The 12,881-nt window shown below is 49.4% G+C and overlaps 1 protein-coding gene across 1 annotated transcript; it reads left to right on the top strand.

Annotated features, from left to right (window-relative positions):
• Positions 1-1,316: 1,316 nt before the first annotated feature.
• On the top strand, positions 1,317-6,992 carry LOC144602892 (cell adhesion molecule CEACAM2-like). The gene is made up of 5 exons (XM_078416013.1): positions 1,317-1,684; positions 3,864-4,121; positions 5,242-5,358; positions 6,124-6,228; positions 6,805-6,992. Exons 1-5 carry the CDS (start codon positions 1,399-1,401, stop codon positions 6,990-6,992), a joined length of 954 nt encoding a protein of 317 aa, XP_078272139.1. The 5' UTR covers positions 1,317-1,398.
• Positions 6,993-12,881: the final 5,889 nt, after the last annotated feature.

Genomic DNA, 12,881 nt, shown 5'->3' with positions numbered 1-12,881 from the left:
TACGTCTTTGGAGTGTGGGAGGAAGGGGAAGATCTCAGAGAAAACCCACGCATGTCGCGGGGAGAACGTACAAACTCCGTACTGACAGCGCCCGTGGTCGGCATCGAACCCGGGTCTCCGGCGCTGCAAGTGCCTTAAGGCAGCAGCTCTACCGCTGCGCCAAAGTTAGCCGAAGCATTCTTTTGAAACATCTATTTGTTTTCCGAAGCAGGCTTTGAAATGTGGTGCTGCTAATCCAGCTGATGTCTGAACAGTCGCACGGTGGCGCAGCGGTAGAGTTGCAGTGCTGGAGACCCGGGTTCGATCCCGACTGCGGGTGCTGTCTGTACGGAGTTTGTACCTTCTCCCTGTGACCTGCGTGGGTTTTCTCTTGTGATCCTCGGTTTAATTGGGATCATTGTAAATTGTCCCCAGTGTGTGTGGGACACACGGATTCTCTTGCCCAGAGTAGGGAATCGAGGACCAGAGGACATAGGTTCAAGGTGAAGGGGAAAAGATTTAATAGGAATCTGAGGGGTAACTTTTTCACACAAAGGGTGGTGGGTGTGTGGAACGAGCTGCCAGAGGAGGTAGTTGAGGCTGGGGCTATCCCAACGTTTAAGAAACAGTTGGAAGGTACGTGGATGGGACAGGTTTGGAGGGGTATGGACCAAGCGCAGGCAGGTGGGACTAGTGTAGATGGGACATTGTTGGCAGGTTTGGGCAAGTTGGGCTGAAGGGCCTGTTTCCACACTGTATCACTCCATGACTCTACGATAGTGTTACTGTGCAGGGATCGCTGGTCGGCGCTGTCTCGATGGGCTGAAGGGCCTGTTTCCGCTCTGAATCTCCAAACCCCAACTGAACTAAACTCCATTTTAGCTGGCGTAGTCAGATTAACCCTTGCGTTGCCCGCGGCAGAAACAGCGGTAGCAGTTGATGAGGTTGGAGGAGGTGCCGTGCACCTGATCCGATGTCTTATTGAAACATATAAGATTATTAAGGATTTGGACACGTTAGAGGCAGGAAACATGTTCCCAATGTTGGGGGAGCCCAGAACAAGGGGCCACAGTTTAAGAATAAGGGGTAGGCCATTTAGAACTGAGACGAGGAAAAACATTTTCAGTCAGAGAGTTGTGAATCTGTGGAATTCTCTGCCTCAGAAGGCAATGGAGGCCAAGTCTCTGAATGCTTTCAAGAGAGAGCTAGATAGAGCTCTTAAGGATAGCGGAGTCAGGGGGTATGGGGAGAAGGCAGGAACGGGGTACTTATTGTGAATAATCAGCCATGATCACATTGAATGGTGGTGTTGGCTCGAAGGCCCGAATGGCCCCCTCCTGCACCTTTTGTCTATTGTCCTTAGTATATTTTACAGCACAAGATGAAGCTGAGATTTATCGGCCGCCTGGCAGCTCGGTGATGTTTCTCGGAATGGGTGAAGAGGTGATGAATACTACTAAGGTACTCAACTGGGAGAAAGTGGACGTACGTTCAGGGAATCTGACCTCCACGGAATACGTTCTCCAGTTCCATGTTAGCGCTACAAAACCTTCCCTGATACAGAAATACATGGGGCGCATCCACTTCATCCCGCTCAATGGCTCACTGGTCTTCAGCAATCTAACTTCCGCAGACACTGGCCTTTACCGACTTTCCATCAATCTACGGACCCGGATCATTCGGCACGTCAGGCTTTGGATCATGGGTAAGTTTCTCGCGCAGGTTGAAGTAAGAATAATGGGAGGCTTGGATAAAAACAACGAAACATGGAAAATAGGTGCAGGAGGAGGCCATTTGGCCCCTCGAGCCAGCACCGCCATTCATTGTGATCATGGCTGATCATCCACAATCAGTGACCCGTGCCTGCCTTCTCCCCATATCCCTTGATTCCGCTAACCCCTAGGGCTCTGTCTATCTCTCTTTTAAATTCATCCAGTGAATTGGCCTCCACTGCCCTCTGTGGCAGAGAATTCCACAAATTCACAACTCTCTGGGGTGAAAGCGTTTTATTTCTCACCTCAGTTTTAAATGGCCTCCCCTTTATTCTTAGACTGTGTGTGGCCCCTGGATAGAGTGGATGCGGAGAGTATTTTTACCACTGGTGGGAGAGTCTTGGACCAGAGGTCAGAACCTCAGAATTTTAGGACGTTCTTTTCAGAAGGAGATGAGGAGGAATTTCTTTTAAGGAAAAGATAAAAACAAATATTCAGGAAAAGCTGTTCCTGAGTTTGTAGGTGTGCGCTTTCAAGCTTCTTTGCCTGCTGCCTGATGGGAGAGGGGAGAAGAGGGAGTGGCCGGGGTGCGACTGGTCCTTGATTATGCTGCTGGCCTTGCCGAGGCAGCGTGAGGTGTAGATGGAGTCAATGGAAGGGAGGTTGGTAGAGGTTTGTGCGATGGTCTGGGCTGCGTCCACAACTCTCTGCGATTTCTCACGGTCTTGGACGGAGCTGTTCCCGAACCAAGCGGTATCTTTTGCCAGATTTATTTTGGAGATACAGCGCGGAAACAGGCTCTTCGGCCCACCGGGTCCGTGCCGACCAGCGATCCCCGCACACTAACACTGTCCTACACCCTCTAGGGACAATTTTAACATTCACCAAGCCAATTAACCCACAAGCCTGATGTAAAATTGTCCCTAGTGTGTGTGAGATAGTGCTGGTGTGCGGGGTGATCGCCGGTGGGCGTGGACTCGGTGGGCCGAAGGGCCTCTTTCGGCGCCATATCTATCAACTAAACCAAACTAAACAAAGTACAAAGTGAATTTTCTTCAACCGTGATACGGCCTTAAGAACAAAATTCTGGTTCAGGCTTAGACTTATTATCGCCACGTAGGCAAGGTTACTGTGAAAAGCTTTCTTTTCCCAGCGATCCCAACAGATCAGATATACCACACATTGATACAATCAGTTCAAACTCAAAAGTAAAACGTGGAGTAAAAGGGGAAGATATAGAGTGCAGAATATAGTTCTCAGCATTGTGGCGCACAGTTCCAGAGACAAAGTCCAATGTCCGCAATGGGGTAGAGGTGAATCGGACAGTAACCTAGCTTATGGAAGGGGCGTTCAGAAGCCTGTTAACAGAGGGGAAGAAGCTGTTCCTGAGTCTGGTGGTGCGCGCTTTCAAGCTTCTGGACAAGTCTTTGATGATGTTGGCTGCTTTCCCGAGGCAGCGTGAAGTGTAGAGGGAGGCGGTGGTGGGGGCGTCTGGTCTGTGTGATGGACTGGGCTACATGCACAACTCTCTGTAATTTCTTGCGGTCTTGGGCAGACTGTTCCATCTGCTGCCATCATCTGTCGGCACTGGGCCTGTACTCGCTGGAGTTTAGAAGGATGAGGGGGATTGAAACGTACCGAATAGTGAAAGGCCTGGATAGAGTGGATGTGGAGAGGATGTTTCCACTGGTGGGAGAGTCTAGGACCAGAGGGCACAGCCTCAGAATTAAAGGACGTTCCTTTCAGAAGGAGATGAGAAGGGATTTCTATAGCCAGATGGTGGTGTATCTGTGGAATTCTTTGCCACAGAAGTCAATGGATATTTTTAAGGCGGAGATAAATAGATTCTTGATTGGTACGGGTGTCAGAGGTTATGGGGAGAAGGCAGGAGAATGGGGTTCTGAGGGAGAGATAGATCAGCCAAGATTGAATGGCGGCGTAGACTCGATGGGCCAACTGGCCGAATTCTGCTCCTAACACTTATGGCCTTATGAAGTCTATGACAAGCCCATTACATGTGTAGGAAAGAACTGCAGATGCTGGTTTACACCGAAGATAGACTCAAAATGGTGGAGTAACCCAGCGGGACAGGCAACATCTCTGGAGAGAAGGAGTGGGTGATGTTTCGGGTCGAAACCCTTCTTCAGACATTGCGTCTGGTTTCTCCTGCAGAGAGGCTGTCCAACCCTTCGATACGGAGCAACGGCAGTTCTCCAGGTGCCACCATCCAGCTCGAATGTACCGTTGTGGGAGATGCCCGAAGATATTGGTGGCAGAAAGACGGAGTGGACATCCCCCATCACCACCTGGCAGAGGGGAACAGAAGCCTAGTCCTCCTAGATGTGACCAGAAAGAACTGCGGCATTTACACTTGTATCGTCAGCAATCCTGTCAGCTATGTCCAGGCAGACTACACTCTCACCATTTACGGTAAGCTTGCCCTGCCGATGATACTGTACTTCACACTGGATCATACTGTATTTCAGACTTGATGACACCGTACTTCAGACTTGAGGAAACGGTACTTCAGACTTGATGATACAGTACTTCAGACTTGATGATACCGTACTTCAGACTTGATGATACCGTACTTCAGACTTGATGATACCGTACTTCAGACTTGAGGAAACGGTACTTCAGACTTGATGATTCCGTACTTCAGACTGGATGATACGATACTTCAGACGTGATGATACGGTACTCCAGACTTGATGATACGGTACTTCAGACTTGATGATACCGTACTTCAGACTTCATGATAAAATGCGTTCTACGGCGAATCTGTAGAAGTTGGTGAGAGTTGTTGGGGAACATGCCGAACTTTCTAAGCCTTCTAAGGAAGTAGAGGCGTTGGTGTGCCTTCTTGGCCATTGCTTCAATTAGGGTGGATGGCATCATTGAAGTGATAAAGGGCAGGTTTATTCCCCCCCTCGAGTACGTTTATGGTGTCTCTGATGATACCGGTGCAGAATCAGTTCCATGTAAGAATGCATCTGCCAACATTATCAAACCCACCCATTGACTTCCCCTTAGTAAAATCTCTCTGTGAATTAAGTTCAGAAGTGATAGGAGCAGAATTAGGCCCTACGGCCCATCAAGTCTACTCCACCATTCAAATAGAGCTCAGAGCGTGGCTAATCTGTGGAATTCTTTGCCACAGAAGGCCATGGAGGCTGTCAATGGATATTTTGTAAGGCAGTGATAGATAGGATCCTGGGTGTCGGGGGTTAAGGGGAGAAGGCAGGAGAATGGGGTTAGGAGGGAGAGATGGATCAGCCGTGGTTGAATGGCGGAGTAGACATGATGGGCCGAATGGCCTAATTCAGCTCCTTTCACTTATGACCTTCTAACACGGTGCCCAGAACTGAACACAATTCTCTAAATGCGGCCTCACCCACGTCTCATACAACTGCAACACGACCTCCCAACTTCTAAACTCAATGCTCTGACTGATGAAGGCCAAAGTGCCAAAAGCCTTTCTGATCACCCTATCCACCTATTTTCTCTGGGCATCCCTTTATGATCCTAATATGGAAGTTTTATTTTGCAGGCCTTCAGCAAATGGATATCGTTGTTATTGTGGCATCAATTGTGGGAATAATATTCCCTACTACGTCATTTATTGGACTGCTGGTTCTCTGTATCAGCAGGAAGAAACTGGTGCAAGGTATTTGTTGAATGGGTCTAATTTACTCCTATAAACCAAGGGAACCCAGATCAATTAATCTGATAGTAAGATGCTGGTTGACAAAAACTATACAGAGTAACTCAGCGGGTCAGGCAGCATCTCTGGAGAACGTGGACCGGTGACGCTCTGGGTTTAGTTTCGAGATACAGCGTGGAAACAGGCCCTTTCAGCGCCCACCGGGTCCGCGCCGACCAGCGATCCCCGCACACTAGCACCATCCCACACACACAGGGGACAATTTACACTTTTTACCGAAGCCAATTATTCGACAAACCTGCACGTCTTTGGAGTGTGGGAGGAAACCGGAGATTGCAGAGAAAACCCACGCAGGTCACGGGGAGAACGTGCAATCTCCCTACAGACAGCACCTGTGGTCAGGATCGAACCCGGGTCTATCTTCGGTGTAAACCAGCATCTGCAGGTCCTTCCTACAATGCTGAGGACTACATTCTCTGCTCTGTATCTTCCCCTTTGCTCTCCCTATTCCACTTGAGTTTGGCTTGATTGTGTTTGTGCATAGTAGAGTCTGAAGAAGGGTCTCGACCCGAAACGTCACCCATTCCTTCTCTCCAGAGATGCTGCCTGTCCCGCTGAGTTACTCCAGCATTTTGTGTCCATCTTTGGCGTAAACCAACATCTGCAGTTCCTTCCGACACGTTACCTCATTTTTATTGGGTCGTGTGCAAAATACGTGGCAATAATAAAGCTCAACTTCAACCTACTTTTGTGTTTATTTCTCCATAGCTCCGCTGAGGCAGCACAAACGATGGGTCCTACTACTGGTTGCCTCGAACACTATCTCTCTTGTCGCCATCTTCATTGCCCTCATTTTCTGGATGGTGATCAGAGGTATGAGCCCACATTATATTTTGTCAGACAGGTCTGTGAGCAAGGAAACAGAAACGTAGAAAATAGGTGCAGGAGGAGACCATTCGGCCCCTCGAGCCGGCACCACCATTCATTGTGATCATGGCTGATGGTTCACAATCAGTAACCCGTGCCTGCCTTCTCCCCATATCCCTTGATTCCACCAGCCACTAGAGCTCTATCTAACTCTCTCTTAAATCCATCCAGTGAATTGGCCTCCACTACCCTCTGTGGCAGAGAAATCCACAAATCCACAACTCTCTGGGTGAAAAGGTTCCTTCTCACCTCAGTTTTAAATGGCCTCCCCTTTATTCTAAGACTGTGTGTGGCCCCTGATTCTGGACTCGCCCAACATTGGGAACATTTTTCCTGCATCTTGCTTGTCCAGTCCTTTTATAATTTTATATGTTTCTATAAGATCCCCTCTCATCCTTCTAAACCCCAGTGAATACAAGCCTAGTTTTTTCAATCTATTCCTATTCAATCTACTCCTATTTTCTATGTTTCTATGTTTCTATGATTGAACCTCCGTGTCATTACTGTGCATCATTATTGCAGGACCTGCCTCAGTCACTGTGGTTGCTTCCTGCACTGCGTTTGTCCTCCTGCTGTTCAACCTGTCGTTGACCATCACTGTTTGGAAATTGGGCTGCCATTGCATCGCGCGCCTCTTGGACTGCACAGGTAAGGAGGAGGCCGCCCACGGGGTGGAATGCCGCTCTCGGACGGCGGGACCGTTCCCCTAACTCCACTCCGCTCTCTGTACCCGACAGGTGTACGGGCCTGGATGGACGTCTGCGGTATCGTCAGCTCCTTCCTCGTTCTCGTCAGCTCCATCGTCATTCTCCTCGAAGAGACTCAGCAAAGAAGTAAGTTTGGCAACAGCCTGCTGTTATACATCTGGGAGCACGGGAAACAGGCCCTTGAACCCACCTTACAAGTAGGGTTGCCAACTGTCCCGGATTAGTTGGGACATCCTGTATATTGGTCTAAATTGGTTTGGCCCGTACAGGACTGCCCTTGTCCCATATTAGGCGCGGGAGGCACTGCAGGACTGGATACTGTAGGCCCGGAGGACACTGTAGGCCCGGAGGACACTGTAGGCCCGGAGGACACTGTAGGCCCGGAGGACGCTGCAGGCCCGGACGCTGCAGGCCCGGACGCTGCGGGCCCGGACAGTGTAGGCCCGGGGGCCGCTGTAGGCCCGGACACTGTAGGCCCGGACACTGTAGGTCCGGAGGCTCGGGCTCCTCCTAACGGAGGTTGTATTACAACCCGCCTCCCGGCACGGGCGGCCGCCATTGGTGCAGCGGGAGCACGTGGCCGCTGGCTGGGTGAGGTCATGTGGGGCGCGGGGCGGTGAAGTCACCTTTTGTCCCTTATTTGGGAGTGAGAAAGTTGGCAACCCTACTTACAAGTCATTAGATCATAAGTTGTAGGAGTAGAATTAGGTCATTCGGCCCATCAAGTCCACTCCACCGTTCAATCATGGCTGATCTATCTCTCCCTCCTAGCCCCATTCTCCCCGTGACCTGCGTGGGTTTTCTCCAGGATCTCCGGTTTCCTCCTTCGATTGTTACTCCTGTATCGGCACATTGTAGATGGCGTGATTGTGATCATGTACAGTCTTTCCGCTGACTGGATAGCAAGCAAGAAAAAGCTTTTCAAAGTATCTCGGTACACCTGACAATGATTCACTAAACAAAACTGAACGCATCAATTTTGCACAATTTACTTATGTATTTTTTATTTCAGGTCAAGGTTGCTACGAAACTATTCTAACCTGGAGCATACTGGCCCCAATTATCATCAGTGTTGTTCTGATCTTCCTTGCTTTTTTCGCAGTATGGCATGGTGAGTATTAAAGATTTAAACATCTTTTTATATAAGGACTACAGTTATGGCTCATAAGCAACAGGAGCAGGATTAGGCCATTCGGCCCATCAACTTCCAAGACGTACAGGTTTGTAGGCTAATTGGCTTGGTAAATGTAAAAATTGTCCCTAGTGGGTGTAGGATAGTGTTAATGTGCGGGGATCGCTGGTCGGCGCGAACCCGGTGGGCCGAAAGGGCCTGTTTCCGCGCTGTATCTCTAAACCAAACTAAACTAAAGTCTACTCCGCCATTCAATCATGGCTGATCTATCTCTCCCTCGTAACCACATTCTCCTGCCTTCTCCCCCTAACCCCTGACACCCGCACTAATCAAGAATCTATCCATCTTTGCCTTAAAAATATCCACTGACTTGGCCTCCACAGCCTTCAGTGGCAAAGAACCCCACAGATTCACCGCCCTCTGACTAAAGAAATTCCTCCTCATCTCCTTCCGAAAGGAACGTCCTTTTATTCTGAGGCTGTGACCTCATCGTGAAAGATTTTGCCAATAAATCCAGCTCTTGCAATAACTTTAACTTGAAGTGAAAGGATTGGATAGAGTGGATGTGGAGAGGATGTTTACACTAGTGGGAAAGTCTAAGAACAGTCAACGCCTTGGAATTAAAGGACGTTCCTTTCCAAAGGAGATGAGAAAGAATTTCTTTAGCCAGATGGTGGTGAATCTGTGGAATTCTTTGCCACAGAAGGCTGTGGAGGCCATCAGTGGATATTTTCAAGGCAGAGATAGATAGATTCTTGATTACTAAGGGTTTCGGGGGGTGTCATAATACTGACAATGAAACTCACCAGAACAACAGTGAAACTAGTAACTTGACTAGGGGGGGAGGGATGGAGAGAGAGGGAAAGCAAGGGTTACTTGAAGTTGGAGAAGTCTATGTTCATACCGCTGGGTGTAAGCTGCCAAAGCGAAATACAAGGTGCTGTACCTGCAATTTGCGCTGGGCCTCACTCTGACAGTGGAGGAGGCCCAGGACAGAGAGGTCAGTGTGGGAGTGGGAGGGGGAGTTGAAGTGTTTGGCAACCGGGAGATCAGGTAGGTCCAGGCGGACTGAGCGGAGGTGTTCAGCGAAACGATCGCCGAGCCTGCACTTGGACTCACCAATATACAGGAGTCCACATCTTGAACAACGGATACAAAAGATGAGGTTGGAGGAATTGCAGGTGAACCTCTGCTTCACACTATATACCTATTCTCCTGGATCCAATACTGCAAGAACTACGTGTGTCGGAAGGAACTGCAGATGCTGGTTTAAACTGAACAGAGACGCCAAAAACATGGAGTAACTCAGCGGGTTTGGCAGCATCTCTGGAGAGAAGGAATGCGCGACGTTTCGGTTCGAGACCCTTCTTCAGACGAAGGGTCCTTCAGAAGAAGTCTCACCCTGCAACGTCGCCCATTCCTTCCCTCCAGAGATGCTGCCTGTCCCACTGAGTTACTCCAGCACTTTGTGTCCATCTGCAAGAACTATATACCTGTACTCCAAGATCCCTCTGCTCTGCAACGCTCCTTAACTAGAGATGGTCTGGGGTTCAATGTCAAGAAGGGTCCTGACCTGAAAGGTTGTCTGTCCATTTGATAAAGGCCAAAGGTCATCTTCACCACCATGCCCACCTGTAATGCCACTATCAGGGAATTATGTACTTGAACCTCTGGCTCCATCTATTCTACAACAATCCCCTCGTTCTACTGTTCCTACCGTTCTCTGTGGAAGTCCTACACTGGTTCAAAGTTCCCTGGGAGAACACAAACTAAGTGGACTAAACGCAATAGTCATCATAAGGTCATAAGTGATCGGAGCAGAATTAGGCCATTAGGCCCATCAAGCCCACTCCGCCATTCAATCATGGCTGATCTATCTCTCCTTCCTAATCCCATTTTCCTGCCTTCTCCCCATAACCCCTGACAACACCCGCACGAATCAAGAATCTACCTGTCTCTGATTTAAAGATATCCACTGACTTGTCCTCCACAGAACTTCTGTGGCAAAGAATTCCACAGATTCACCACCTTCTGACTAAAGAAATTCCTCCTCATCTCCTTCCTAAAGGAACGTCCTTTAATTCTGAGACTACGACCTCCAGTCCTGGACTCTCCCACATCTAGTTTCCATGAGTGGAAAAAAGTCAATCTCAGATATTTGTTAAATGATTGAAGAAAAGATAAGCCATACAAGGTGAAAGAATTAACAAACTTTTTTTCTTTACAGTTGGAAACAAAGACACCACCAACAATGTAAATAATGAAGAGGAGCAACCGGTAATTAACTGCTGTTACTCAATAGAACATGGAACATAGAACTGTACAGCACAGGCCCTTCGGCCCTAGGGTTGCCAACTTCCTCACTCCCAAATAAGGGACAAGGTGATGTCACCGCCCTGCGCCCCACGTGACCTCACCCAGCCAGCGGCCATGTACACCTGCTCCACCAATGGCGGCCGCCCGGGCAGGGAGGTGGGTTGCTACGCAACCTCTGTTAGGCGGCGCTCGGGCTTCCGGACCTACACTGTCCGGGCCCGCACTGTCCGGGCCCACACTGTCCGGGCCGACAGTGTCCGGGCCGACACTGTCCGGGCCCACAGCGTCCGGGCCTACACCGTCCGGGCCTAAAGCGTCCCCTAATACGGGACAAGGGCAGTCCCACCACTTTAGCCGAAAATACGGGATGTCCCGGCTAATATGGGACAGTTGGCAACCCTATTCGACCCACAATATCCATGCCGAACATGGTGCCACTTAAACTGAAGTGAAACTGATCTGTTCTGCCTGCATGTGATCCTTATCCCTCCATTACCTGCACTTCCATGTGCCTATCCAAAAGCCGCTTAAACGCCACTATCGTATCTGCCTCCACCACCACCCCTGGCAGCACATTCCAGGTCCCCACCACCCTCTGTGTAAAACACTTGTCCCACACATCTCCATTAAACTTTCCCCCCCTCTCACCTTAAAGCCATGGCCTCTAGTGGTGGACATTTCTGGGGAAAAAAGGTTCTGACTGTCTACCCAATCTATCCACGCCTCGCATAATTGTATACCACTTGTATCGAGTCCCCTCAACCTCCAGCATTCCAGAGAAAATGATGTAGGTATTTACCTTACGGTCTAATGCTGATTTAATATGAGCGGAGAATGTCACACGTTTACAGATCAAAATGTTCCTGATGTTGGGGGAGTCCAGAACCAGGGGTCACACAGTTTAAGAATAAGGGTCGGCCATTTAGAACTGAGATGAGGAAAAACCTTTTCACCCAGAGAGTTGTGAATCTGTGGAATTCTCTCCCACAGAAGGCAGTGGAGGCCAATTCACTGGATGTTTTCAAGAGAGAGTTAGATATAGCCCTCTGGGCTAACGGAATCAAGGGATATGGGGGGAAAGCAAGAACGGGGTACTGATTTTGGTTGATCAGCCATGATCATATTGAATGGCGGTGCTGGCTGGAAGGGCTGAATGGCTTACTCCTGCACCTATTTTCTATGTTTCTAAAGCTTTAGTGGGCTTTTAATCTAAGCTATTGACCAATACAAGGGTACAGTTATGTGCAGGAAGGAACTGCAGATGCTGGTTTACACCGAAGATAGACACAAAATGCTGGAGTAACTCAGCGGGACAGGCAGCATCTCTGGAGAGAAGGAATGGGTGACGTTTCGGGTTGAGACTACCTCAGACTGAGAGTCAGGGCAGAGGGAGACACAGAGAGAAGGAAGGTTAAGGTGTGAAAATGAGACATCAAAAGAGATGTGGTTCAAGGAAAATGTGGAATAGATCATTGTTAGCTGGGAGAAGGTGACAACAAAGAAAACAGCATCAAAATTGCTCTCCCTCTCTCTCCATCCCTCCCCCTCCCCTTTCCTAGTTCTCCGACCAGTCTGACTGTCCCCCGATTACATTTTATCTCTGTTTGCTTTGGCAAGATTTCGGACAGAACCCACGCGGGTCACGGGAAGTACGTACAAACTCCATACAGACAGCACCCGTATTTGGGATGGAACCCGGGTCTCTGGCGCTGCAAGCGCTGTGAGGCGGCAACTCTACCGCTACAGCACCGTGCCGCCCAAAGTGGTGGAGCAACTTGACACGGTGGTGCAGCGAATGCAGCGCCGGAGACTTGGGTTCCATCCCGACTACGGGTGCTTCTATACGGATTTTGTACATTCTCCCCGTGACCTGCGTGGGTTTTCTCCGAGATCTCCAGATTCCTCCCACACTTCAAAGACGTGCAGGTTTGTAGGTTAATTGGCTGGTAAATGCCTTGGTAAATACGCTTGGGGAGCCTACAGCCCAGCGGTATGAACATTGACTTCTCCAGTTCGTCTGTCCCTCTCTTCCCCTCCCCCTTCCCAGTTCTCCCTCTGTCTTCCTGTCTCCACCTATATCCTTTCTTTGTCCCGCCCCCTCCCCTGACATCAGTCTGAAGAAGGGTCTTGACCCGAAACGTCACCCATTCCCTCTCTCCTGAGATGCTGCCTGACCCGCTGATTACTCCAGCATCTTGTGATACCTTCGATTTGTACCAGCATCTGCAGTTATGTTCCTACATAAAAATTGTCCCTAGTCGGTGTAGGATGGTGTTTAGTGTGCGGGGATCGCTGGTCGGCGCGGCCCGGTGGGCCGAAGGGCCTGTTTCCGCGCTGTGTCTCTAAAGTTTGTGTGGTGATATCCCGTCGTTGCATGTTACAAGTGCATTGTATTTATTTCAGGAGGAGATTCAATTGAACAACATCAACACTGAACACGCAGC

The sequence above is a fragment of the Rhinoraja longicauda genome, chromosome 19 (assembly GCF_053455715.1).
Source record: "Rhinoraja longicauda isolate Sanriku21f chromosome 19, sRhiLon1.1, whole genome shotgun sequence".
NCBI lineage: Eukaryota > Metazoa > Chordata > Chondrichthyes > Rajiformes > Arhynchobatidae > Rhinoraja > Rhinoraja longicauda.
Note: the sequence above shows the minus strand (reverse complement) of the source record. Positions and strands in the feature narration are given on the sequence as shown.

What these genes read in the sequence shown, in the direction of transcription:
- LOC144602892 (XM_078416013.1), top strand. Translation starts at nt 1,399, where the DNA reads ATGTTTCTCGGAATGGGTGAAGAGGTGATGAATACTACTAAGGTACTC. An exon ending in CGTCAGGCTTTGGATCATGG is followed by an intron (nt 1,685 to 3,863) that starts GTAAGTTTCTCG and finishes TTTCTCCTGCAG; the next exon opens with AGAGGCTGTCCAACCCTTCG. An exon ending in CTACACTCTCACCATTTACG is followed by an intron (nt 4,122 to 5,241) that starts GTAAGCTTGCCC and finishes TTTATTTTGCAG; the next exon opens with GCCTTCAGCAAATGGATATC.